A 23,587-nucleotide genomic window follows, 5' to 3' on the forward strand; every position below is an offset into this window, starting at 1 on the left:
CATACCTAGAACCCTTGATTCACCATGTCATACCTAGAACGCTTGATTCACCATGTCATACCTAGAACGCTTGATTCACCATGTCGTACCTAGAATGCTTGATTCACCATGTTAGTAATTTTCAGGTGGACAGTTGCTCATGTGTGTTCACAAGCTTGTGGTTTCCACACATCATCTATCTACAGGACTACTGTCTTCTTAAAAAGCTGAAACTTGGTGCCCATGAAGCAAAAACTCCTTTCCCTGAATCCTTCCAGTTCTTTGGACACCCCACTTCTGTTTTCTAGTTCAGTGAACCCAATTGCTCAAAGTACTCACATGCCATTGGAAGCTCACCTTTAGTGATAATAACATATTAAGAGATTGGGGTGGGGGAGCTATAGAGATGGCTTAGCTATTAAGAGCACTGGCTTCCCCACTACAGGACCCAAGTTCCATTCCCAACACCCACAGGGTACCCCACAAGCATCTGTAACAGCAGTTCCAGGAGATCCAATACCCTCTTTGGATTCTGCAGGCACCAGACACATGCATGCATGCAAGCAAAACACCTGCATATAAGTAATCAAATAAAATAATTAAAAAATTAGAAGAAGCTGGGGTCATTAGAATGAAGAGATGGCTCTGTGACTAAAGCACTTATTGCTCCTTCAAAGGCTCCAGGTTCTGCTCCTGGTCTCTACTCGAGGACTCACATCATCTGTAACTCTCATTCCAGGGGATCGGATGCCTTCTTCTGGTGTCCCTAGGTGCTGCAACCATGTGGTGCGTATACATACACACAAGCAAACACTCATACACATAAAGTAGAAATAAATGAATCTTTTAAAGAAATTATCCAAAACTTGATCACAAAGAAGAAGGAAGAAATCACATTCTCTCAGAGTCAACCTGGGGCTTTAGGTAGCAGCTCATGGGGTCATTTCATTACCCAGGAACCGGATGTGGCTTGACAAGCTCTTACCATTGACTGAAGGCCCAGACTTTGAATTCTGGGACCTGATCCATTCAGGGGCCATTAAGACAACTAACACTTGGCTGTATCACCCTGCTGCAGCCTGCTCATCTGTCCCTGCCCTGCAGCCAGCCATCTTTGACAGTCTCTTTGGAAGGCCTATAGTCCTATGCCTTCAGTTTTTCTGCAAACAGCATCACCATGCCCCAGGACCACTCCCTCATGAACAGTACATGTCCTTGACACACTCACCTCGTGTTTGTAGGACAGTCATAGACACTACACTCCGACTCTGACTCAGCTCTGTTTACCCAGTGTATCTGAAGGTGAATATTAAACAAATTCCAGAAGAATTTTAAAATATTCTAATTACTTTATTATTTAAAAATCTTTTGTGTGCGCATAAGCATGTGTGTGCATGCGTGCCAAATGTGTGTGTGTGTGTGTGTGTGTGTGTGTTTGCATGCTCATGCACATGCCAAAGTGTATGGGTACCCACAGAGGCCAGAATAGGGAATCTGGTCCCCTGGGTCTGGAGTCACAGGCACTTGTGAACCTCCTGACATGAATGCTGACATGAACAGGGATCCTCTGGATGCTCTTAACTGTTGGGCCATCCTCCAACCCCATTATTATAGATGTATTTATTTTATGTACGTCTGTATGCACACACCACAGCATGTATAGTGGTCAGCGATTTGGGAGAGTTGATTCTCTCCTTCCACCAGATACTGGAAGCTCAAACTGCAGGTGCCTTTAACCGCTGAATCATCTCATCAGACCTTAAAACAAACAAACAAACAAACAAACAAACTTTGTTCTGTTTTAAAGATTTATTTATTATGTATAGAGTTCTGCCTGCATGTATACCTGCATGCCAGAAGAGGGCACCAGATCCCATGACAGAGTCAGAAGAGGGCACCAAATCCCATGATAGAGTCAGAAGAGGACACCAGGTCCCACTATAGATGGTTATGAGCCACCATGTGGTTCCTAAGAATTGAACTTAGGACCCCTGGAAGAGGAGTCCGTGCTCTTAACCTCTGAGCCATCTCTCCAGCCCCCTAAGTATTTTGTTTTTAAAGGAGCTTTAGTACCTTTCAATGATAGCGCAAAGCAAAAAATGTCTTACATCTACATGATCATAAAATAAATACATGTCAAGGTTGAATTCAAATGGAAATATGCACATTTTCCTAACTTTAACATATTTCCTAGGAAAAAATCACAGATTTCGCTCATTAAAATCCCAGGCTGCTAGCGCAGAGGCTCACTGCCTTCCTTCTCAGGATCAATTATTAAAGCATTCCTCACCCCGAGTCCTGCTGAATCCTGCCCTGCTTCCCATCACTGAGGTCTGGCTATACACAGCCCTGCACCTTGTTATGATACTCTCTCAAGTCCACTCTACAAACCACCGAGTAAAATTTACTGGTTAAGTGGGGGACATCCAAGAAATTTTTATACAAAAGTTGTGAAATTAGTAACAAGCACATTTTAAAAAAAGCTTAAATCTTAAAATAACAACTGAACAAGTGCTGCTTGGGTTGTAAAAATACCATGGAACAGGAGGGGAACAGAGTGTGGAGGTGTCGGATCAGGGAGGGGGTAGGGAGAGAAGAGCCTAGCTTCAGTGGCGGGAGCTGGGCTGCTGGGCTGCGGAAGCATCTTAGACCTTTGAAAGGCAGCAGGTCCTTTCAATGCCCCGGCAAATCCATCCCTGAGATGGTCCACCTGCTGGGCGGGTGATGCTCAAAGGGTCAGACTTACACCTGCCTCAAGGGGGGTCCAGGGCTATCAGGTGGAGACCCTTCCTCCATCTGCAGCTAGGGACCATCCCTTCTCAGGCTGTGGATTCCAAGAGGCTCCAGTCAGTTCTCAGCAGTAAGAGAAGACCCAGGAAACATGATGGGGGACTAGCAGCCTTTGGCAGCTCCTCTCTTTACTTCCTGGGAAAGGCACCGACTGTCTGGTACCCTGCTGGCAGTCTGCCTGTCACAGGATGCAAGATCTGAGGAACCAGTTCAGTGGTAGAATCCTTGTCTAGGATAGGTGAGGCCTTAGGGTCAATAGCCAGTACTGCAGAAAAAAGAACCCACAGAACCCACAGGCATGAGGGGCCTTTCTGAGCTTTTCCACCTGGAGCAGGGCATACAGCCTGGGTTACTCTTCCTTTTACAAGCTTGTCTTCATGGAGCAGGGGTGTGCAGCCGGGGCTGCCCCCTTTGCTTTATTAGCAAGCAGGCTTTGTGCTCTGGAGATGCTACTTTCCCCAATCAAGGTCAGAGCCTGTTCTGATGCTGTGCTTCCTGGCGCCATGCATCACTGTTCTGTGGTGGAGACTCAGATGTGATGGAGCCAGGGAACAGGACACTTCCCCACCCTCTGTACACACACGCACACGCACACACCACTCTTGGATTATCATTGTGAATACCAAATGTGTGTGTGACTGTGGGGTGCACATGCCCACAGCGTGTACACATGAGCACATATGTCAGAGACCAGAGGAGGACATCCGTGTCCTGCCCCGTGGCTCTCCGTCTTAGTCTTTCAAGGCAGGGTCTCTTGCCGAGCCTTTAGCTAGGCTGGCAGCTGGCACCCTCTACGATGCTCCTGTTTCTGCACCCCTGGTGCTGGGGTCACAAGTGCGCAGGGTCACGTAGGTGCTGAGGGTTCAAACTTAGACCCTTGTGCTCCTCCTACAAGCAAGCTCTTAGTCTCAGAGACATCTTCCCAGCTCCCCCTGTGATTTCTTTTAAACCTTTCTTTCTTATTCTTTTCCTCACAGATTTTTATCACGATGGTAACAGTGGCCTTCAGTATTCCTAAGCACTCAGAGTTCAATCGGTGTCAGACTGACTCAATCCATTTCTGGACTGAAATGCAGAGCGGTGAGCTTGAAGCAACCACAAAAGGTAGCTCACAAGGGCTATTGCTGTAGCTCAAAGCTCAAAATAGCTGAAGAGCACTCACCAACAATGATGTGCGGGGGCAGCTTCTGCCAGAAATAACTTCTGCGGAAAAAAACGCTTGGACTCAAATGGTAAGCCTCAAAAAATGGACTGTAATCACTCCTCATCGACTTCTAAATGCACATCGAAGTCAACGATCACTTCTGGGTGAGATGATACTTACAAGGTCAACCAGATCGAAAACGGGCCCCAGAGCAATGCTTTTGGGGATCCGAGTTAATTCAGAGTTTGGATATATGTTAAGAGTCTTGATAGAAAGGAAGCCTTTGGAACCTCTGTTGACTAATAAAAGCATTGACAACATAGTACTTTTGCATTGGCTGCAGAATTTCATATACAAATAAAATGGATTACAAGCAGCCCAGGAAACAACGATGTCACCCAGAACAAGTATGGAAATCTTTTACCATTGCATAGATTGATTACCTGAACACAGGGGCTTTAGGGTTAAAAATGAGCACAGGGAGTATATGGATGAGGTGCGAATACGCTCAACTGCAGGGTGCTTGCCTCAAAGCAGACCTTTGCTATGATACCAAACACTAAAGAGAAGGGACAGAAGGAGGAAGAGAGAGGGGGAGAGGGAGGGGGAGAGGGAGAGGGAGAGAGGGAAGGGGAGGAGAGGAGAAAAAGGAAGAAAGGGGAGGGTGGAGGCGGGAGGGGAAGGGGGAGGTGGGTAGGGAAGGGTGATGGGGAGAGGGAGAAAGGGGGAGGGGAGGAGAGCGAGGGGAAGGGAAGGGGAGGGGTAGTAGGAAGGGGAGAGGGAGGAGAGAAAAAGAGGGAGAGGGAGAAAGGGGAGGAGGAGAAGGAAGAGGGGAAGGGGAGGGGGAGGGGAGGGGTTATGGGGAGAAGGAGAAGCTGTCTATGCTTAAAATGACCAGGAGTTAAATCTCACGCTTTTGGATTTTGGGTAGTAGGTAGATGTAGGTCTCTCTTCCCTGTCCCTTCCCCTTTCCTGGCCCCCCAGACTGAGCTGCCTCCTTTAAAATCCCATGCACCAAGAGGAAGGCTGCAGAGAAAGTCCCATGCATGTCCGTGAACAGACCCTATAGACACAGATTCATGTCATCTGAACCAGCAAGGAGAAGTGGTTCTGAGTCTATCCCGTCTCCCACTGAGCTCCTCAATGAGACTCTGGCTCTGCTCCGCATCTAATGCTCTGGTCCTTCCCCAGCACGTAGCCCACCCTGCACCCCACTGACTCTGCTACCCCTGAGGATGCTCTAACCCACACAGCCTCCTCAGCTACAAGTGCACACGGCCACGTCTAGTGTTTCCTGTGGGTGGTAGGACCTGAACTCAGGCCCTCACGTTGATGCAGCAAGCATTCCTATTCACTGAGCCCTCTCTCCAGCCTCTCGGAAGGAATGTTTCATGAAACAGACTCTTCTGATGGGGTGGACATTGTAGAGAAAAGGAGCAGAAGGTTATTTTAAAGCTATCAAAAATATCATTTTTCACACCCTCCAACACATAGTCAAGTGGCAACTGCTTACTGAAATGCAGTTCTACGGGAGGATGTCTGCCAATACTACCCCGGGAGAAGCACTCTTACGATCTGACATCTTCCACAGACAATCGGCGTTCAGGAATCTCAAACGACATAACTAAAAATAACATAGAAAACTAGCTCTGCTCCTTCTGGGAAAAAAAAAAGAAAGAAAGAAAGCTACTTAAGAGTGCCATCTTTTAATTCTTAATTTTTATTGCATTTATTTAGTGTGTATGTGTGTGTCTCTGTGTGTGTGTCTTTGTGTCCTTCTGTGTGTCTTTGTGTCTGTGTGTGTCTGTCTGTGTATATCTGTGTGTGTCCATGTGTGTGTTTCTCTGTGTGTGTGTCCATGTGTGTGTATATGTGTGTATATGTGTGTATGTGTCTGTATGTGTCTGTGTGTATGTCCATATGTGTGTCTATATGTGTATGTCTGTATGTGTCTGTGTGTGCATCTGTGTATCTGTATGTGTCTGTGTGTCTGTGTCTGTGTGTATGTGTGTGAGTGTGTGTGTTGTGGAGATCAGAGTACATCTTTCAGGAGTTGGTTCTCTCCTTCTACCATGAGAGTCCTGAGAATCTAACTCAGGTTCTCATGCTTCAGGACAAGTGCCCTTACACATTGGGTTGTCTTACAGGCCCCAAGACACTGTTCTGTAAAAGATAAGAACAACATTATGGCTTCCTTCATTCCTGTTCGAAACTCTATGTCAAAATGGATGCCTTTATCAACCTTGGCCCCACCTCTGTCTTCTATGCTCACTGCCTTTAACAAGGCAGCTGCCTCCTGCCCACGCTGACACACATCTTCTTTCTGGTGCTGGAGGGTTATGGCGTTTGCTGGAACATGCATGCCTTATGGGCATCTCTTGTCTCCTCCTTAGCCACATCCACAGACCCCTAAGCTCTCGATAGACTGAGACTGAGAGAATGTGCCTCTCACTCACCTGCTCCTGCTTCAGTTCCCATCCCAGTTCTACTCTTTATCATCTTGCTTCCAGCCAGATCCCCAGTTTTTCTGGGCTTACTGTACCATAAGCAACTATTGTGATTTGAATGTGAACCGTATCTGAACCCTTGCCTGCCAGTTGCTGCTTCTGGTGTTTTCTAAGACTGTGGGACCTTCATAGGGTAGAGCCTTGCTGAAGAAGTGAGTTTCTAGAGCTCTGAGGTTGTATAGCCTGGGCCCACTTCCTCTCTGGTCCCTATGGATGCTATACATAGCTGCCTCCTGTTACCTTCCCAGGCTCTTAAGGCCCTTAGCTCTTCTTGTCAGGTACTTGGTGGTAGCAACCAGAATGACTACTGTAGTGCCCTTTAACCCTCTGTAGCCCAGAACTGCAGCTTGGTCACTGAGAGCAGTTCTGTATTTCACAAGTGCCATATGTGAAGGTGTCAGGTGTCAATATTCTCAGGCTTACTTATGCAAAAATGAAGTGATTTCTAGTTAAAAACAAAACAGTAAATCTGCTCTCTAGAACGACAAAGCCTATGCGGACCTTTTCCTTTTTATAGCAATCTTAACTGAGAAAAGCCCCCATTAAGATTCAGCTGAAAGGCATTTTCTTAATTAGAGTCTGAATGGAGAGGGCCCAGCCAATCGTATGCAGTGCCACACCTGGGTTGGTGGTCCTGGGTTCTATAAGAAAGCAAGTCTGAGCAAGCTACGAGGAGCTAGCCAGTAAGCAGCATCCTTCCATGGCCTCTGCGTCAGCTCCTGCCTCCACGTTCCTGCCCTGTGTGAGTTCCTGTCCTGACTTCAGTGATAGACTACAAACTGGAAGTTGAGCCAAATAACCCTTTCCTGCCCAACTTACATTTTGGTTATGGTGTTTGGTCTTAGCAATAGAAAACCCAAGGCACCAAGTCCTTCCTGTATTTAAACATGGGCAAAAAGTTTTAAGGTCTTGGGAGATCTTATCAAAGTATCTGATTTTTGCTGTCTTTCTCAAACTTGGTGTACAATACTTGGCTAGACATAGCCAGCCCCTTGCTTTGGGGCTGCAGATTTGACTCAGTGGCCAAGAGTGCTTGCTGCTCTTCCAAAAGTTTGGTTCCCAGCACTCGAATCAGGTGGTTCAAAATCACCTGTAACTCCAGCTCTGGGATAGCTGATGCCCTCTTCTGGCCTCCATGGGTAATGCACACATGTGGCATATGCTCACACAAACATACACAATAATAAAAAATAAAAAGAAAATCTAAAATACTTGCTCTGAACAAGCTAAGAGGAGGGGAATGCCCAAGGTACAGTTGGCTCCTGCATGGTACTGTCAAAGGACTCCCAAATCTTCATGAGCTCTAAGTAAAATCTGCCAGAAGAATGCTTGGTGACATTTATACTGTCATAGTTATAAAGGTGATGCAGTAGACTACTAAACCCACCACAGCTGCACCATCATTTCAGAGATGAGTCCCACGGCCACTCCAGGATCCATTTCTCCAAACTTGCCCAGTGTCACTCCAGTACAACCTTTTTACTGGCCATTCACTTACGACTGATATTTACTTAATGTCTTAATTTTTATTTTTTGGAAAAAGAGCCAGGCTAGCTTCAAAATCACTATCTAGCTGGGGATGACCTTGAATTTGTGACACCCCCCCCTGCCTCTACTTCCTGGGTGTAATCCTGGGATTTACCAGACAAATGGCACCATGATGTATGTATCCAGCACTTGGGACTGAACCCAGGGCTTTGTAAATGCTGAACAAGGACCCTACTGACTGAGCTACAACCCCAGGCCCACAATGTCTTTGGAAATCGTCCCTTATTTATAAGTACAGTTATTTGAAAAGGCAAGTGTATCGCAGGGCAGTAAATCAAATGCCAGGGTCACCTTCCTACATAGAAAGAATCTGAGAAAAACATTACTGAGAATATTAAAAAGAAATATTAAATGGTATAATTAAATCTGAACGGCGATACTACTCTTGTGGACTTCAAATGTTATTTCTTTGTTGTAAAGAATTTTGGTTTCATGATGTTAGATGGGCTGAAAAATAAGGATAATAATTTTCTCACTGTGTAAAAATGTCACGCTGGGAAACATGAGAACCAAACAAACAACGGCTTCCTTCCCCTACTCCCAAACATTTACTGCAATCAAGACTCAGTCTCTTAGATGTAATAATTTAGAAATAATGGGCTATAATTAGTAAATCATTTAACTATAAACATCTCATTCATCCATATTACAAATATTATGGAGTATATGTACTGTATATTAAAGGGAAAATACGAACACTTTTCTTAATCCAGTTTGGAACTTAAAACTGAATATTTTAAAAGATTTGCATTACATTTATTTGATAAGATCACACAGTCACAGGCTACAAAATGTAAAACTTCAAACACTCAGGTCAGGCCTGTAATTTCCTGGGGTGGGGGGCATGAATTCAGCTTCTCGCCTATGGTAAGGGAGCTTGCTAGTATGTCTCTGCTGTCCCTGTGCCCTGTCTCCTCCTGCCTTCTCATATGTGTCTCAATGCCTAGGAGTTTTCCAAGCAGGTATTAAAAGCCTGGCCTCAGCTCTGGGCAGGGCTTGGGGGGTTACAAGGGACTGCTTCCATGTTTCTGGATTTTGTCAGTTTTCCACTGAGTCACAAACTGGCCCAAAATCTGTGCCCATGTGAGCACAGGGCAAAGTCTTAGTGGTAGCAAGGACAGCCCAAAATGTGCCCATTTAAGTTCCTGTCAGCTCCCTCTTCCAGGCAGGTGGTGGGTGGCTCTGACAGATGCCTTTGTATGTTTCTTCTTGGAAGTCACTGGCTAGACTCCATCAGAGGGTGCTATGGTAGTAAGCCTGTGATAAACACCATTGACAGGCTATTTCACTCACAGCACCTACTAATGATCAATAGGCTACACCGTTCCTGACCTGTTCAGTTGTACATTGTGCTGCAGGTTGGCATTGCCCTGGGTAGTCAGCAGTAAACAATTGGAAGGAAAGCTGCCGCCAACGGGCTTATGATCTGCCAGAGACAACAAAACAAAACAACCCCAAAAACACCCCCTAAAAACCCACAGGAGGAGCTGGGGTACCAGGAAGCCCTCTGGTCACTGTAGCAGGTAACTTTCTCTCTCTCTCTCTCTTTTTTTTTCTGTTACCTGACATCAATCATTCTGCAAGAGAAAGCAGTTGTTTTCGTTCATTCTGTGATGTCGTTCCTGTGGTGTGGTAATTTCAAGTATCGACCCCCTCCCCCTTCACATTTTAGCCATCCTGTGATACTATTGTAGCGATGGATACATTGTTTCCACACACACACACACACACACACACACCCATCGCTCTGGATTGTATCCAATGCCTACAGGAGAATCAGAAACCTGGAAACTCCTCCAGGGCGTTCACCTCTATTTGGGTATGAACTTGCTGGCATTTGTGCAGCTTGCTTCTCTGGAAGGAATGACTTTTAAGAAGGGACAGACGTCTCAGTGTGGGGCACTTCTATCTTTTACATATGAGTTTTAATTCACTTCCATCATATAGTAGATATTTTTGTTTAATACTTTGATATATTAGTTGTCATAGTGAGTATTGTTTTTCTTGGATATTTTTAGGAAAATACCCTAGATTCTTTATATATATACCAGAAAATTCTAAAGCATTTAGAAAACAAAAACAAAACAAAAACCTGAAGACTGAAAGAACCAACCTCTTGGCCAAATATGTTTCCAGTAACTTTTGGAACTTAGCTTAAAATGCCAGCTCCTCTCTCTGACCCCAACAACAGCCATCTCTCGTATTGTGATTTGCTTGGTTCTCATGCAAGATATCCAGTGTCCTCTTTCTCTCTTCTTTCAAGACCATTATTTTAAGCAAAACTCATTCATCTTTTCTTTTTTCTGCCATAGGAATCTTAGTCTTTTCTAATCACAGAAAGCATCCTTGGCCACACTCAAGAAATAAAGCTCTGCAGATATATAGTGTGTGCATGTGTGCAATTGTGCATGCGTGCATCTGTGCAAGACAGCAGGTCATCAGAAGGGGAGGGCACGGCAGGGAGACTTCACAGTCAGCACTGAACTGGCTTTTGACAAAAGCTTTTTCTGCATCTGCTCTGGCCCCATATCTCCCATTCCAAGACACTGGCTCACGAGCTGTCTGAACAGCATGAGACTCCAGCTATAACTGGAAAACATAAGCCATGTGTAAGGGACTTGGATGCAGTCAGGAGCAGGTAGGTAAGGAAGACAACAGGTGTCCTGAGCTGGGCACTGTGGCCCCCTACAGACCCTCATCCTGATCTGACAGGTTGGAGGGGGCATCTCTGTGGAGGGTCAAAAACCTATCAAAATGGCCCTGCTTGTATAGGATATTTGTTTGTTTCTATAAATCTAAAATTGCTCTTTTAAAATGCAACCTTTTAATTGAAAACAGAAAAGAGGTGGAATGAGCCGGGCGTGGTGGCGCATGCCTTTAATCCTAGCACTTGGGAGGCAGAGGCAGGCGAATTTCTGAGTTCGAGGCCAGGCTGGTCTACAGAGTGAGTTCCAGGACAGCTAGGACTACACAGAGAAACCCTGTCTTGAGAAAAAAAAAAAAAAAAAAAAAAAAAAAAAAAGAAAAAAGAAAAGAGGTGGAAGAAGAGATTGCTTAGTGGTTTCTCTTCCAGAGGACATGGGTTCAAAACCCAGTACCCCCATGGTGGCTCACAACAGTAACTCCAGTTCCAGGGATCCAGCCTCCTCTCCTGGACTCTGTGGGCACTGCATGCATGTGGTGCACAGACAAACATTCAGGCAAAACACACATATGCGTAAAATAATTTTTAAAATTTAAGGAAAAGGAAGGAAGAGAAGAAAGGAAGGGGTGAAGAGGTGGAAGATGGGCCCTGGTCAATGAGAGGCTCGCTGGACTGGAGATGGCTTGAGAGCTCTCCATTTACACTGTAACCTTCCTCCATTTCTCCAGATACATAGCAAAATCTGTTAAAAACAACAGCAAAACACAAAACAACAGCAAAATCCCTAGCTGCCTGGGGCCAGTGGTATCAGGGAAACAGGAAGAATGCAAACCAGTGTGGCGTGAAGCTAACTCTTAACCTTCCTACAGGGAGACTAAGAATTTGGAGTGAGACAGAGCGAGTGCAAGAGTGCAAGCCTCAGGGGAATCTGTGGACTTGTGCTGTCCAAGATGGCGACCACCATCCACAGGTGGCCTTTGAACGCTCACAATAGGACGGTCCAAATTGACATGTGTTGAGCTAGAGAGAGAGAGAAAGAGAAAGAGAGAGAGAAGCCAGACAGCTCAAATGTTATGCTAATTAAAATAGTATTTTGACACATTCCACTAAATGAACTACATTATGAAAATTAAATGCTCTTGTCCCTTTTCACCTTTCTAACACAGCCATTAGAATATTTTGAGTCACACACGTGGCTTTGAATACTGATCTCTAGAATTTTGAGGAAGCCGTGGATCCCCTATAGGGTTTCCCTACATAGGCTCCCTCCTATGGGAGCTTCAACCACTTCCAGTAGTAAAAGATTAACCCTGAGGGCTGGGACAAAGTCACACTGCCAGACTCCCTGCAAGAAGACAGAAGCTGACAGGAGTAGATGACTTTCTTTGCTTTAGCAGCTTTTTGTTAAATTGCCAAGTTCCTTAAGAGATAGCGCATGCTCTGAAGCAGGAGTCAGTCAGCCTAAGGAAAGTACTCAACGCATCAGGAACGCACTTACAGCATGAAACAAGGTACAAGGTACACGTCTCCAACATACAGAAGCTAAACTCTGTCATTGGATTTAAACCAAAAACTAAGAAAAGCAATGGATCGCCAGAGGACAGGGCACCGTGTCTCTGAGTCTCTCCAAGTTCACTGCAGTGATCAGACAAATGTGTGGCTGCCGTCACTCACAGGCTGCATCTATTTCATGTCTCATCTATTTTGTGAGCCAGGTGTCTGGAAATTCATGAGCAAAAAGCTGAATCACAAAAATGCTGACACCAGGTTACCCAAACCCGGTAGAACCAGAAACCAGTCCCCTGACATGCTGTGTGGAGCCTGTGTATGGGCCCAGCCCCTCTAGATTCAGCTCTGTATATCTATGGTTACCAGTATAATGTCCAGGCAAACTTCAGATCTGAGGTAATGTAATAGCTCAAGGTCTAGTATGTTTGTTGGTCCTGGGTCACAGACACATATATGACTTGCCTGAGACCACATCGCTTACTGATCTGTCAAGACTCAAGTGCTATGCAGTTGTACACTCGGTACCCTGGGAATGACCCATGTTTCCTGAGGACCGGTGTGGGCTGTCTGAACACTCCAGCAGCTGACCACACTTATTCCAGAGGGCTCTTTTAAAAAGAAGGTTCAAAAATCCCTGTATAGCATATGTATGTTATGTGTATAATATGTACTTAAATAATATGTATACTATGTGTATAATATGTACATATGTTATATATATTTATATACATATATTATATATACATATAATGTATATGAAGGGGTGGATCTGATGCTAAGGTCCTGATCCCCAATTGGTTCTTGATTTGTCAGTAAAGAAAGCTGGGGACCAATTGCTGGGCGAAAGATATAGGCAGGAACTCCAGGTCCCAGGAGGAAAAGGCAGGAGAAGGAGAGGCAAGGAAGGACAGGGGAGTTTTTGCCAAGCTTTCAGAGGAAGAAAAATACAGCAATCATGTGCTGTCTCAGAGGAGAACTGGGGCCTGAGGCCATGCCTACAGGCAGGTGGCCAGGGATGTTAGGCAGGGGCTAGGTGGGACCAGCCACTCAAGTTTAGGGCAGGTGGAGAGACAGAGATAAGAAATTGGTAAGGGCACACTTTTCCAGGTGGGAGATATCTGTGCCCAGCAATTGTGCCAAGAAGGCAGGTTATAAAGGAACAAACTGTATATGTGTGTGTGTGTGTGTGTGTGTGTGTGTGTTTTATCTGCAGATTCAAGGGAAGCTGGGAGGGGGCTGGTAGCGCCATCACCTCCTGGAGCTAAAGGCAGGTACAGCAAAAGGGAAGCCAGGTGGGGGCTGGTAGCAGGGACAGTCCTGGAGCAAAGGCAGTAGTGTAAAACTATATGCAACATACATATATATTATATATACACATATTACATACATTAATATATTTATATATAAAATATGTACATTAGAACAGTTCCTTTAAATATATTTAGTTGGCAAGACCATGCAGTTCCTTCCTGTGGCAAAAAGCACTTACACTCTAGGTATTTAACAGAGCTCTGTAATAACGTAGTCATCAGCCAGCCATCGCATGCACTCAGCACAGAACGTAGTGATGGAGCTAACTCCACCCACTCCTCCTCCTGTCTTTCCTTCTAGCTTCTCTCCTGAAAAGCTTACGTGCAATGGGAGAAGCAACTGACAGCATCCAGGAAAGCACCCTCCTCGTTCACACACCTGATGCCTGCTAGGTGCTCATTAACCACTCAGGAGCCTCTGGGCCTTGGACAAGTGGGTTAGGTAGCAGTGGAGAGTCTACACCTAGGATGCCTGTGTCCAAGGAGAAGAGCACAGGGCAGTGCAGAGTGGAGCCAGGGAGCAGGCTCCTCCCCCTACACTGCACATATGCACATCCCAAGCATGGAGATACTTCCAGAACTCTGGTGACCTGTTTCTCAAAATACACACCACGTGCTCTCCTCTTCCGCTTTCCCTGAAGTACAGGGACTTGCCATGCTATTCCAGTGAGTCCAGACAAACTAGCCAGCCTTCATGAGCTGCAGGACATGGCCTGAAAGTTGGTCTCATGTAGATGGGAGGTGCTTTTCTGAATGGAGGGTTGATCTTTCACTTCTTGACATGTGTGAGCACACATACACACACAGTGACTTAGCATGGGGCCTTTGATTTAAAAAGGTTTTTGTGTTTACGCATATGAATGTTTGTCTACACCTGTGTATATAAAGCACATACATGATATGTTCACTGAGGCTAAAAGTGGGTGTCATATCTTGTGGAACTGGAGCTGAAGATGGTGGTGTGGGTGCTGGGCACCGACCTGGGTCCTCTGCAAGAACAGTAAATGCTTCTGACCACTGAGCCATCTATCTCTCCAGCCCTGTGCACCTCATGTTAAAAGTCCTTCTATAGATAGTTGATAACAGAGTTATTTTACTAGGAATCTCTTCTTTCATAGAGGAAAAAAAAATAGGAAACATGAAATTTCAAAACTCGATTTTCAATAAATTTTTATAAAGCCGCTCTCCCAAGGGTCTGTGCTCCCCCTTGGGGATGACAGCATTCGGACATCACCTGAGGGTCTGGCGTGACATTCAGAGACCAGGTACTGACAGCTGCACACCACTGAGCACGGCTGAAGGTACTGTACCTTTGCAGGTGAAGCATTTGATATGGAAGTGCTTGGTCTGCACCCGAAGCACTTCGCCCTTGCATGGCTCCCCGCATTTATGGCAGTGAATGACAGGTTTCTCCGACGAGTGGTGAGGGGCCTGAGGATGGACCACTGAAAAGAAACAGCAAATGATCTGGTTGAGAAGGGAGTATTACTAAAAAACAAAAAACAAAAAACAAAAAACAAAAAAACGGTCTGTACAAGGATGCGTGAATATCCCCACCACGCAGCAGCAGATGAGCCACTCGGCTGTGGGAAAACTCTGCTACTTAAGATCAAAGACCACCATAACCAGATAGCCCCCTGGGCTTGGCACGATAGGAGACACTCCCTTCATTATCAGGGGACTTCTTCTCTGACCTTGCCTGGGGAATTCTAAGTCATCCCCCTTCCCCCACGCCTCTACCTGAGGAATGTATTGTTACTCAGTTAGATTACAGGATCAAAACAAGATCAATTTCCTTTCTCCTGATAAAACCTGCTCAGCTAGCACCTGAGATTCCTGAAATGCCTCCCCTGGCTAATAAGGTCTTCTGTTGCCTCCAGCCTTTGCTCATCCTTGAGGTTCCGACCCGCAGTCCCCCAAAACTTTATAAGCCTTGAATCATATAAATTGATATGCCTCCTGATAGCTGGCCACCCCCAACCCAACTACCCCCGTGGACCTTATCAGTAAACGATCCACGAGAGTGGGGAGGTGCACACTCAGCCATTCAGTGAGCATGAGCCGGACACACATACCCCACCCCACAATCTTGGATCCACAGATGTGTGGGCCAGTGGCAGCTGTAACAGTCCACTGGGGACACATGTGCTGGCTCGTTCGGACCAGGCTTTCACTTCAACTTTTCAAGGACTGTATACTGGGTCATTACAATCTTGTTTTGCTTAGTGATTTGCAATCAGCGATGGTGGCATCTTTTTGCTGACTTAGCACATTCCAGCAAGAGTTCCCTGTAAATCAATGGCTCCTTACAGGTGGAGACCTTTTTCTTATAATTTGCTTGATTTCTCCTCTACCTGTATTTCACATCCCAGCTCCCCTCTCAGAGCAGAATGCTCATGCATTGGTAACTACTTAGGCTGTGTGGGACAGTGTCTCACTGCCAATGTGAGAGAATGTTTTCCATCTTAATTTGGGGACTCATCTCATCTACTGGAGGCCTGTTATGAGAGTCTCATGGTACACACAGATCCTCACATATACTATGAGCAATCAATTTAAAAATAATAACAATCTGGGAAGCCTGGGTCCCTCTGCACATGATCTACTTCCTTGCCTGTCAGTCAAAGAAGACCGGACTAGGTCAAGTGTATGAGGGGCTTACAGAGATTCTCTCTGATGCGGTGGCATGGTTTAAAGAAAGTCAGGTAAATTTGGCTGCCCTGGTTTCAGAGTAGGGTGCACAGCCTGATCTGTGCAGGGGCGGGAGGCAGGCAGTGATGCAACATCTGGTTTCAGCCAAGCACAAGGGCTTGTGCCTCTGAAGTTTGCCTTGGCCTTAGAATGTCAATCGGTTCTTATTGCTAGCGACTTCTTGGTCCAGTGAAGAGCCTTAGAATCCATATGACTTATTACGGGATCTATACTTGATCCAACACAAAGACCAATGACAGTTTTAAAAGTTTTTCAAGTAGGAAAACTTCCCTGGGCAGCTAACGTGAGACTGCTGAGATCCAACGTAGAAAGGACGTTAGAGCCAGAAGCTGGCTGTGTGCTGTGGCATGTATAAATCGCACATTGTTCTGCAAAGAATTCCCCCTACCCCCAATCTCATTTTGCTGGAAAGCGTTTGGGCAAGACAGTGCAAACCACTAGTTTCTGATCCCATTTTCTAAAGAACAAGGTCCTTGTGAGGTTTTGATTGGGAGCAGGAGTGGTTTCAAGCTACACATGTGACCCACATCCCTGGAGGCAGCTGTTGCCTGGATCCCAAGAATGCCGAGAAGCAGGGAAGCCAGCATCACAAGCCACCTGCATTCCTTTATCCATCCGATAAGATCTCTCTTGAAAACCTGTATTTACCTCCAAATTCATATTTTCTACAGGAACTGGGGTGGGGTGGGGGGTGTACATGCTATCAAGATCTCTGAGAACAATGTGCAACCATGCCAAGAATCTAGTCACATGGGCACCAAGAGGAAGGTTCTCTCAGTAATGCTTGCTCAGTCTCTTCCAGTTAACAAGAAAAGTTATCATCACTGGGTGCCTTTCTAATACCGGGCATGGTTCTTACATGTATGTAAGTCATTTATTCCAGTTGCACCACCCTTGCCTGGTAGGGGGATGAGCAGTAGTGCTCCCCTTGCCTGGCAGTAGTGCTCCCACTTGGTGGATGAGGGAATCGGACTTCAGAGATGCTGAGCACCCACTCAGAGCAGCAGCTAGTGTGAGTGCAGAGGTCCACCCCAAGGCCCTTCTGCGCCTGCTACGATCCTCCCAGACCATTAGGATAAGGCAGGAAATCGTTGTAAGGTATTTAGTTAGCCAATTTTACAGGCAGTTCCACAAGTAACAACGAGGGTTTGGCTTTTAGAGAGAACACTGACAGTTTATGTGTATGTATGTCAGTATATGACATACATTTATGACACATGTAGGATAGCATATGTGTTAGTGTATCTCATACATTTATGTCACATGTATGACAGTGTATGTCAGTGTATGACATACATTTATGACATGTAAGACAGTGCATGTCTCTAGTAGGCCCAGGATCCTGGCTATCACCAAGGTAACTGTGCCAACCCTAGAATTATAAATCCTTGTGTCTTTATTTAATTGAAAAAAAAAAAAAACAGTATTTGCCCAGGTGTAGGGGTCGGTAATTTTCTTCTAATAAATTCCTCAAGCAATTCTTACACATCTTCCAGATGAAGAGCTTTAGCATTTTTTCTGAAAAATGATTTTACTTTTATTTTTAATTATGTGTGTAAGTATGTGGATGGTCCATGTATGTATGTATGCATGTGAGTGAAGTGTCCATGTAGGCCAGGAGAGAGGAATGGATCCCTGGAGCATTACAGGTGGCTGTGGGATGTACCACATGGTTACTGGGAACCCAAACTCAGGTCCTGTCCAAGACCAGTGTGCCTCTTAACCACTGAGCCATCATGGCCTGACTGCTAGCATTCTCATTAAGTAAGCCACTAAAAACAGTTAAGATTTACAGTACAACATCAGAGCTGCATTCATGGAGTCGCTCACTTTTGCTAATTTTCACGCTGATGAGTCCATCAGAGCCTGGGTGTTCTCTGTTTCTTCTACTGATGGGGAAACTGAGGACTAAAGAGCTCACATTCCTGTCATGTGCCCTTTGCCCAAGGCTTTTTTTTTTAATTAGGTATTTTCCTCATTTACATTTCCAATGCTATCCCAAAAGTTCCCCATATCCTCCCCCACATTCCCCTACCCACCCACTCCCACTTTTTGGTCCTGGCGTTCCCCTGTACTGGGGCATATAAAGTTTGCAAGTACAATGGGCCTCTCTTTCCAGTGATGGCCGACTACGCCATCTTTTGATACATATGCAGCTAGAGTCAAGAGCTCTGGGGTACTGGTTAGTTCATAATGTTGTTCTACCTATAGGGTTGCAGATCCCTTTAGCTCCTTTGGTATTTTCTCTAGCTCCTCCATTGGGGGCCCTGTGATCCATCCAATAGCTGATTGTGAGCATCCACTTATGTGTTTGCTAGGCCCCGGCGTAGTCTCACAAGAGACAGCTATATCAGGGTCCTTTCAGCAAACGCTTGCTAGTGTATGCAATGGTGTCAGCGTTTGGAGGCTGATTATGGGATGGATCCCTGGATATGGCAATCTCTAGATGGTCCATCCTTTTGTCTCAGCTCCAAACTTTTGCCCAAGGCTTCTTAACTCTTCCCACTGTTTCTAGTGGTCAATGATTTACCCTGGAAGGCGTGTGCATGTGTGTTTGTGTGTGTGTGTGTGTGTGTGTATGTATGTGTGTGTGTGTATGTGTATGTATGTGTGTGTATGTGTGTGTGTGTGTGTGTGTGTGTATGTGTGTGTGTGTATGTGTATGTGTATGTGTATGTGTATGTGTATGTGTGTGTGTGTGTGTGTGTGTGTGTGTGTGTGCACAAGCCATGAAAGTCTTCCATGGCTTGTTCATCTTACGGAGAAGTGCAGGGAACTCCCGCAGCACAGCACAGTTGCATGCTTTCTGGATAATACTGAAACAAAAGGACCTGAGATGTAGATTTCTCCAGGGCATAGCTCCAAGTTTGGAGAGGCTCTGGCCCCTTTGACAACACTGCCTACTGCAAGCTAAGCCCAAGGAGCTGTGGGTTCACTTTCACAGTCAAATAAAGTGGTCCAGCTACCCCTCTGAAGCTCCAGCGCCAGCAGAAGATTAGGAAGTATGACCGTGAGCAACCTCTGGTATCCTCAGGCAGAGGCCATTACAGAGCCTACCCTGCACCCCCAGTCCCTCTTGGAGACAGACATGAAGCTAGGGCCTGTGAAATGAAACACCCCAGGCAGGAAAGATCCTGGACCTGTGTCAGGACTCAGGTGTGTTACATGTACTCTGGATCATATGACATACTGAGAGACATCCATGTCACAGTCTTCCTCAGCCTTTGCATTGGGAGCTGTATGCAGGGGGGTTGGGGGGGGGATAGTCTTCCCCAGGTGAGAGCATCCTAACTGATTTTCCAATACCAAGTGGTTAGCCCTGGAATAAATAACACTAAATGGACTGAGCAGGCTGTATTTATATGTTTATATATAAGCAACAATAACAAAGAGAAAGAGATTATGAATGGGGGGGGGAATGATATAATTATAAATCTTAAAAAAAATAAAATTAAAAACACTAAGAAACATGGGCCTTATTAAGTCTGTTAGAAACACTGTCTGGCTTATTATAACAAATGAATTGTACTTACATATCAATAATGAGGGAAACTTGGTGTTAGGTATAGAGATTGCTGTATTATATCTCAATTCCTGTATCCTAATTTTTTAAAAGTAATTATGTTTAAAAGAACAAAAACCAAAAAAACTACAGAGAAACCCCCACTAGCTCTCCAGTTCACAATGTGACAAGTTCAAGATTCTCGGAAGGCATCAGGAATGTCAGTGACACTAGCCTCTGAGATCTCTAAAATGGAGCTCCATCAGCGGAGGACTTGTCCCGCTGTGGGGTGGAGGCGTCTCAACTCCAGAGAGCAAGCACTTGAATGTTATGTAGTGGGGTTGTCACACTAATCTCTCCTGAGCTGAGCTTGAGGGCCACTTCCTGACCCCAGGCAGTACTTCCCCCAAGGCTTCTCCGCAGGCTTTGTGTACCCTGTTTAAATCAGCTCTTGTCTGTCCCACCTCTCCAAATCCAACCTGACTGACAAGGTCCAGCCCAGGACACCTCAGGTTCTGACACAGGTCTGAGTTTCTGAGATGGCATGGAGGGGTCAAAGGTTTCCTTTCCTATATCTTTGTTGACCAATTCTGCTCAAAAACTGCAAAAAAACTGCAAAAAAAAAAAAAAAAAAAGGAGGGGGGGAAGGCTTTATTGGGGATCCTGGGAACTGCAATCTGAGACACATTAGTTCAGCTAGTGATGAATCAGCATTCAGGAGGCAAGAGTACATCACAGTATCTTTACAGTACTGAAAATTCTTTTGTGAGTCAACTTCTGTTAGATTTAAGGGCAGGTGCTGTACAGCTGGGGTCATGTGACCCACAGAACATAAAGAATATATAAAGGTAGTAAGACTGGGTTCTCTCGGCCATTTGCTCTAACTGCTGCCAATCAGAGGGAAGTAAGCAGCCAGCATTCCCAGCTACAGCTGGATTCACAGCTGGAATGATGCACAAGTCCAGCCATCTGGTGGCTTCTCCATCTCATTTGTATGTGTGCATATATATGTGTGTGGCATGTGTAGGTACATAGGATGGTGGCTTTCACTTGTAACCAGCACAGGAGAACTGAGACCAGGAGGATCTCTGTGAATTCCAGGTAAAAATCAGAGACCCTGTCTCTAAAAGAAGGTGGGACAGTTCCTGAGGAACATATGACAACTGAGAATGCCCTTTGACGTCTACACATTTGCACACACATGCACATGTGCCCCCAGGAACACACACACACACACAAACATTAGTAAATCACTATTACATGTGATATTTACTGAACTAATATGTTCCAGACCTTGTACTGTCCTGGTGTGCCAATCACAGACAGACCTTCCCCACACATGCCATGTGAGGTACTGCTCCCTACTCTTGTTTACAGAATACAGGGTTTACAGGAAACCCAAACAAGAAGAGGTGAACACCTTGCCCAAGATCCCACATCTAAAACAGTCTGCTCCAAAGCTCAGACTTGGAAACTGCAGGAGGCTGGAATTTCCACAGGAAAATGTGATTCAGCATAGGAGGAAACAGAGCTAGTGCGGCAGGCAGGCACTTTAGATTCCTATTAGCCAGCTCGGAAAAGGCGGACACCCGGCTGCATCGTCACTGGAGAGGGATGCTGGCTAGTAAACAGATACATAAGCAAATGGGGAAAAGCTCGTGGAATGCAAGAGCTTTGGAAAGAGCTATGTGAAAAGAAGAGTCCACAAAGGTGAGACTGTGAGGAAGAGCTGCCTGCCCCGTATAGGCAAGATCAGAGTCTTTCTCGGGGTCAGACTGCCTGCATTGCTATAGGAGGGGACTTTGCATGATGACGATGACTCTATGAATTGTGGGAATGGCTCAGTGGGTAAGAATCTTAGCTGCACAAGGATGAAGACCTGAGTTTGGATCTATACTAAAAACCTGGCATGGCCACACATGTCCCTGTAATCCATGCTGTAGGGAGCAGAGATCACTGAAGCTTTCTGGTCAGCCAGTCCAGAAAAAACCAGTGACTCCATGAGAGATCCCATCTCAAGGGAATAAGAGGGACCATGATAGAGTAGGACATCTGACATCATCTCCTAGCTTCCTCTCCATTCGAACATACACACACATGCATGCATGCACACATATGAGCACACACATACACACACATGCACATATACACATACTGACATGTACACACAGGCACACATATGAGTCCACACATGTACCTACATGCACATGCACACATATGAACACACACATACATGCACACATATGCACACATACATTTGTGCACACAAAGACATGCATACACAGGCATACATAGGAGTACACACACATACACGTGCATGCATACACATGTGCACGCATATGTGCACACACACACAGACTCTGCTTAAAGACAGGATGCCTGTCCTCTTGGGAGTCTGTGTAGCAGCCACTGCTTCACTGCCTAATTCTCCCAGCTTCTGCCACCTTCTAAGCACATCCTAGAGTTGTGCTCTCTCCCGCCTCCCACTCCCTTTCTTTGAGCTTAGAGCGGTACAGGAAATGAGAAATGCAAGCGGTTAAATAAATGCACCGGGTGCTTAATGCGCAGTTTACTCCGCAGCTCATTTCCTGCTGTGGCAAGTGGTAGTTACCAGAAGCTACGCACGGGGTTACCCTGTCATTAGTGGTCCAAATGAGCTTTCTCTTGAATTGGCCTCTGCGACCTGTTTTCCTGACACCTTGTGAGCCTGGTAATCAGGATTATGACTTGACGCAAACAGTCCCGCAGGTGGGCTCTGTCCTTGCCTACCTGTGCCGCTTGTGGCTTTCTACTAGGAAGGTATCCCTGGTCTCCATTTGCCTGTCTGTGGCAACCTGTCCAACTTCTGCTGGGCTCCTGAGGAATAGAAACATCCCAGGCTCAAATCTAGTTAATCTAATTCCCCGCGAGGTAGGGAGGCTCTGCCTTGAGTGACTCAAATCTCAGGTGTGCTCTCTGTGCTCCGCCTGCCTGCTGCACAAGAAGGTGGATCTCAGAAAACATGACATCACCAGTGCCTCGTCTTCCCTCGCTTCCAAGAGTGACTTCCTGGACACACCAGTGACTGTCATGACTCATCAGGCCAACACTCTCCTTTGCCCTCTCTCCACCTGCTGGAATTTTACCTTGTGGTACAGTCCTAATAGACAGGTCCCAAGGATCTCTGGCAGCAACCAGATAGCCTCTGCCAGAAAATAAGGAGCCCAGTCCAGCCCTTCCCGCTCCAGCCAAGTGTTTCAACTTCCCCAAGATAGATAGGACAGCAGTCAACAACAGGCCCCAGGGTGACAGGGCAGCCTATGTGAAGTTCACTGCTTCCTGGGGCAGCAGCCTGAGAACCAAAGCCTAGGTCAGCCGAATGTCACAAAGGACAGTCAGGAACCTATAGACACAGGAAGGTCTGAAATGGGACAGAAACCCCTGGAATTTTATAGAGCTTATAAGGCCACCAGGAGACCTCACACTGTCCCCGTATCAGAAATTCCTCTTAGAACTGGATCAAGTCAAACCTCCTGGCAGATCACCACATCTTAATGGGCTGGGAGAGAGCCAGGGCCATCCTGATTGTGAGGCGGGAAGGCCCTGGAATGCTATTTGAGCCATCTATGGGAATATGAGTCAAGAAGGAGGTCAGAGTGGAGCGAGCATGTAAGCTGAGGATCCCGCCATGGCCCCACTCCTCAGTTCCTGACCCAGACTCCTTGGACAGGTTAAACAACAAAGCCAAGAGCTGAAGTCAACTGCAGTGTCCCTGTGAAAGACCCACAACGTGAGGACTCCCTCACGTTCTGACTCAGGAGAGGCGACACCCCAAAATCACCCACAAGAAACGATCTTGCTGCAACTGCAAGAGGATTTTTATTCGAGAGCGTTCTCGGGCCCATGGTCATACACCACGCAGGGGTAGAGGACCATGGCGCGCTGAGTAGCTGAGTAAGGGGG

At 46.0% G+C, this 23,587-nt stretch overlaps 1 protein-coding gene across 23 annotated transcripts in view; it reads right to left on the reverse strand.

The window, feature by feature from the left end:
- Positions 1–23,587, reverse strand: part of Ablim1 (actin binding LIM protein 1) — a 281,810-nt gene that overhangs the window by 125,404 nt on the left and 132,819 nt on the right. For 22 of the 23 annotated variants that reach the window (XM_029472684.1, XM_029472685.1, XM_029472702.1 and 19 more), the window contains one exon: positions 14,742–14,876. In XM_029472684.1, the coding sequence (XP_029328544.1) occupies positions 14,742–14,876 (135 nt within the window). Of the gene's footprint in view, positions 1–14,741; positions 14,877–20,722; positions 20,734–23,587 lie in introns of all 23 variants that reach the window. The other variant, XM_029472700.1, reaches the window with a different exon arrangement.

This window comes from Mus caroli, chromosome 19 (assembly GCF_900094665.2).
Source record: "Mus caroli chromosome 19, CAROLI_EIJ_v1.1, whole genome shotgun sequence".
NCBI classification, from domain to species: Eukaryota; Metazoa; Chordata; class Mammalia; order Rodentia; family Muridae; genus Mus; species Mus caroli.